This window comes from Zingiber officinale, chromosome 4A (genome assembly GCF_018446385.1).
Source record: "Zingiber officinale cultivar Zhangliang chromosome 4A, Zo_v1.1, whole genome shotgun sequence".
NCBI classification, from domain to species: Eukaryota; Viridiplantae; Streptophyta; class Magnoliopsida; order Zingiberales; family Zingiberaceae; genus Zingiber; species Zingiber officinale.
Genome location: NC_055992.1, coordinates 39,785,266 through 39,790,395, shown reverse-complemented (window position 1 = coordinate 39,790,395; position 5,130 = coordinate 39,785,266). Strand labels below are relative to the sequence as shown.

At 34.9% G+C, this 5,130-nt stretch overlaps 1 protein-coding gene across 1 annotated transcript; it reads right to left on the bottom strand.

The window, feature by feature from the left end:
* Positions 1-1,335: 1,335 nt before the first annotated feature.
* On the bottom strand, positions 1,336-4,601 carry LOC121969840 (eukaryotic translation initiation factor 4E-1-like). The gene is made up of 5 exons (XM_042520112.1): positions 4,232-4,601; positions 2,831-2,996; positions 2,610-2,735; positions 1,740-1,805; positions 1,336-1,655 (listed from the first exon to the last, which is right to left on the bottom strand). Exons 1-5 carry the CDS (start codon positions 4,549-4,551, stop codon positions 1,605-1,607), a joined length of 729 nt encoding a protein of 242 aa, XP_042376046.1. The 5' UTR covers positions 4,552-4,601; the 3' UTR covers positions 1,336-1,604.
* Between the last annotated feature and the right edge of the window lie 529 nt (positions 4,602-5,130).

The window sequence follows — 5,130 nt, the reverse complement described above, 5'->3', positions numbered from 1 at the left end:
AAGGGTCAAGAATTGAGTGGAATGGGTGATGACAGTGACAGGAGACAACCTTGGTGGCTTGTTATGGATGAAAGAAATAGGCACTCGATTTGGGGGGAACTTGATCTCTACTAGGATTGTAAACAAGCTGAAGTCGAGCTTTGGAGTGTTTAAACTTCTTTGATAAGATAACTGAGTCAAGCAGAGCCGAGCTTAAAATGAACCAAGCATTTTAAATTATTGTTCAAGCTTGCTTTGATTTATTTTTTATGAGCTTGAGCTTGTTTGAAGCTTGGCTTGAGCTTAGTTCGTTTAGATATTATCGAACTCCCAATTCAAGCTTGACTTGAGTTTAATTCGAGCTTGGTTCATTTAGATGTTATCAAGTTCTCAATTCAAGCTCGTTTGATTGTTTGAAACTTACTTGTTTGATTAATTATTGAGTGATAATTCAAACTTATTTGTTTATTTTATTTTATTTTATTTATTTATCATATTGATAAGAATTTTATTAATGAACATGGTTCGTGGACATTGTTCATGAACATTATTCATGAACGTTGTTCAATAATATCTGAACACATGTGTTCAAGCTTATTTGTTTAGTTTAACGAGATGTTCAAACTTGTTTATTTAATTAATTTTATGTATATTGAATGAACATAAACAAGCTCTTACCAAACTGAACGTCAAGCTTATTCATGAACGTTTAATTCATTTACAATCCTAATCTCCACCTATGCATAGAGAAGTGTTCGTTTAAAGGATTCGGAGGCAACCGTTCCAACAACAAGCAATGATTTGATATGGATAAACTTTTACTCTTTTTGTTTGGATGGATCTTTTAGCAAGTTGTTGGTGGCATGTTGCAAGATGTCGCAACAAGGTCATCTAACAAACGTTTGGCATTGACAAATTTGAATTTTGTTTAAGCGAAGGTCATGACAAGGCATGCTCCTACTTTTGTAGTTGTTGGTGGCACAGCAATGTGGGATGTCGCAACAAGGTCGTTCAACAAGGATTTGGCATTGACAAGGTCCTGACACAACATGATCTTAGTTTTGTTTGATGTATTCCATCTACATCCACCAGATGCGGGCAATAGAGATGGAGCTGGAGCACAAAGGAGGGTGAAAAATGAGCAGTCGACTGACAAGGCAAGAAAATAATGTTTTCTCTCTAAAAGTTTATATGAAAATTGCTCGAGATTTGGTGATTGCTATTACATTTAGTTAAATTCTTTTGTCTTCTTCATTTCTAGTGTGTGATCCATGAAACAGTTCATTCAACGTTTGATTCTAATAAACCAAACTCAACTTCTAGTTAAAAATATTATTCATAAAAGTATAATTCGCCTTGAGAACAAACGAAAATATCATCAAGCTTGAAATATAATATAGTGATCGTTGCATGGTATGTGCGTTGACAAATTTAAAAGATCAACAGTTCACTTAACCAAATAAAAGTGCTAGTTCATGCCAAAAGATAAACATCTACCTCGAAGATAGCTACGCTCTCTAATAAAATTAATCGAATGATTAAGAACAATGTTCATCTTCCACTAGCCAGTGTTAAGAGACTTCTCCAATAAGATGAAGTAAAGGTGATAGCTAAACCTGTGGACTTCAGACAGTGTATCTACTTTTGGCGAATCTATCTTGCTTTTTTGCATCGTCCTAAATAATATAAACAAGGTGAGCACAACATTCTTAACTATTTTTTTTTTGTAAAAAAGAAACCACACAAATGGATAAACTCACATGAAGTATAAATCCGATAGGTTCATTGTAGTCCAAGTGCTCCTTCCATTGCCTCCCAATGCTCGTCTATAAAATGTATACATCAGAGAAGCATTAGTGAACATGTCAAATGAGTTAGAAGCAAAAGAGGACAAGGTTGTACAACAGTAACTTAGATGTTTTTTTTTAAAAGATACCAAAACAAAACTGCGCAGGGCATAAGATGAATCGATGACAGTTGTAAAACACCCCTACCTGAATTTTCAGAATACAAGGGGGGTATAAAAAAAGAATTAGTTTCCTTTTGCCTTATCCTCCCTCATCATATAAACACATGCCGGCTCACTCCTACCACTGGTGTTCCTTCCTCTCCTTTTCTCTGGCATTATTGACCCTTTGTCCTTTCGTCTTCCTCGCAAAGCACTCCCAACCCACTCCTGGCCCTGAGCTCTATCCTCACAATGATTGCAACCCCCTCCACACCTTTCAAATGAAATAATTCCGTTAAGCCTTCTCAACCAGCATCAACAAATGATATTCACTTCCTTCTCATCTCAACATCACAGTACCTCGATTCCATTCCCATCCAATGGTTTGTAACATAAACTATAGCCTTCCCTTTCCTGCCTATTCAAGTTGGTAATTGTTTAAATTTTGAATCAAATTCACAATCATTCAAAATTTGAAATTCATAATGTTAATTTTTTAGAAAATGAAACACATTTTTTGTTTTCAATTCTTTGTTGTGTTAGAAACTTCATTTTGGTATATTTGGTGCGTATCCTACCAAGGAGGAAATTCTAGTTTCACATCTTTGAATTATTAAATTGAATGTCATGGCGAAAAATTGACGTCATGAGATCGATAGGAATACAGTTTTTGAGCGTTCACCTGAGCTGCTTCATTCAGGCCATCCTTTGTCCAGATAGAAATTTTCTCCTGCTTTGCTCGTAAATTCACAACTGCTCCACATATCTCATCACCATGGTCAAATTGCTCACCAATCATAGCCAATAACTAGCAAACACAAAGAGAGTGAATGAGATACAAAAGGAGACCAAGTTTCAAATTTGTGGTAGATAGAAAGGGAAGAAAAGGGAAGGATAGCATACAGTGTTTAACCACAAATTATCAACTTTTCCTTTTGAGCAACTTAGGGTCCATTTTCCTCCATTCGCACAGATAGGGTCCTCCCACTTCGGCTCTATTCCTAGTTTGAAACAATGGAAGTCTGCTCCAATAGGCAACTTGTTTGGATGGTTTATATTGTTGTAGACACTGAGGAGTGGAAGTCCACATGCGAGCCATAGACAATTTTTTTTCCCAACAATGTGATAGTGCAGTTGAAGGAAAAAAAACAAAATGAAAGCATAAGAATACTATCAAGACAACAAGACAAACAGACTAATGAAACTAAAAAAGCAAAGCTGTCAAATTCTATTGCTCAAAATTTAAGTGAGAGGTAAGTAATGACAAAAAGTGACAACTAGTAATTAGTTACCACTAAAATCAAACCGATTATATAAACAAAAATTATATACCTTATAAGTTGTCACCTAAATGAGCAAGAAAGGAGAAACGCACACAGGAAATTTTTCATTTGAAGATAATGCAAGAAACTTAAACATAACATGTTTGTAAATATGCTAATAACTATGAAGAAATATTCTGAAATGAAAGTGATCACAAACAACCAGGGAATATTTTTGAGCTATGATTCTCTTTAACCATCTATGATATACACTAAATATCCCAGATTATACTAGAAGTTGAGCATTTAAATTCCTTAGAAAATCAAACCTACACAGATATTATACAGAACATTATTGATCAAATCTTCTCGACCAAAGTCACCCATTCAACATTAGTTAGTTTTTTATCATGTGAAAAAAAAAAATTGGAGATTCAAACAAAACTAAGAATCTTTAGATACTTGGTATAAAATAACCAAGACCACACAGTAAGGACACCATCAAAAAAAATATATACTTGATATGAAAGATAAGATAATTTGTTTAACCCCAATGCAAGTAAAAAAATAACACTTGCCACCCCACTTACATCTATCTAATGTGCATTTCAAAAAAAAAAAAAAAAAAAAAGAGTAGCAGCAAGTTATGCAGACTATTTTATTTTCATGAATGAAAAAACCCAAAAATATCTCGGCGATCCAACAAAAAAGTGTAGCGTTTTCAGTTTCTCAGTTAAGTAGACAAAATGAATTGATTGACTCTCCCATTCCAAAATAAACGACATCAAATTTCCAAATGCAGAATTCAGTCACATTTTCAAGTATTGTCAACAATCAACAAAGTCTGTAAAGAACATGCTCAATGATAATTCACAGTTACCTTTTGCCCAAATGATGATCAAACAAACTTAATATATACCCATGGATCAAATACGCATGTAGCGAGGAAAACAAGGAAAAATCCTTTTACTTAAAAAAAAAAGGGAACCGAATCTAATGCTATATAGCAAGATGCACAATTCTCTTAAAGGGATTATATTACCCCCAGAAATCCTCAGCGGTGGAGAAGGTGTAGACAGCTCGGATGGTGCTGCCCCACGCGACCTGCTTTGATTTGCCGACGTGATTATCAAACCAGAAAGTCCAGGAATGCTCTAACGGGTGGATCTCGACCTGCTTCCTCTGTGATCCACAGTCATCTTGCTCGCCGGCGTCGCCGTCCTCATCCTCGCCCTCCGCTCCCTGCCGCGGCTCCGCTTCCCCCATCGCAGAATTTCCTACGATTTCCCCTTCCTCCAACTCACCCCCTTCACCATTGGCCTTCTCTATTGTCGTCGGAATGCCGTTGTCAACCGCCATCATCGCCGTCGCTGCTATCTCTCTCTATCCCTTGAGCTGCCAGTTTGAATTAGAACCCTATCGCGATCGGAGGCATCCATCTATTTGGGACCCAATAAGGGTTGGCCCGCTAAACTCATAATAATAAAATACATATCTAAATAAAAATATATTATTAATCGTGGTTTAAATTCTCTAATGGTAAAATAATTTCAATTTATAATCGAAATGACAGTGCCTGATTATAATTTCAATATTTTTTAAATATAAGATAAATTTTATTAAAAATTAAAAATTTAATTTAAATATTTAAAAATACAAAATAAAAAATAAAATATTTTTTAAAATATAATAAATTAATAAATTAAAATTTTATTATATATTTTTTAATTAAAATAAATAAAATAGATATATTAAATTAATGAGATAATTTTATTAGATTTTGATTAAGTCCGTTTAAATTATTCTCTTATACTTCTATGTTGATTGAATCTAAGTTTTTTTTCTTAAGTTGTTGCACCTCGCGCTCATCGCACATCTCTCGTGGTGACCCGCAGAGGTGTGGGGGTCTCACCATGACCCGTTGTCTCCTCTACAGTGCTA

Coding starts and splice junctions, on each gene's coding strand:
- LOC121969840 (XM_042520112.1), bottom strand. CDS start 4,551: ATGATGGCGGTTGACAACGGCATTCCGACGACAATAGAGAAGGCCAAT. Junction 2,997..4,231: donor ACCGCTGAGGATTTCTGGGG/GTAATATAATCC, acceptor TCCACTCCTCAG/TGTCTACAACAATATAAACC. Junction 2,736..2,830: donor ATAATTTGTGGTTAAACACT/GTATGCTATCCT, acceptor TGTGTTTGCTAG/TTATTGGCTATGATTGGTGA.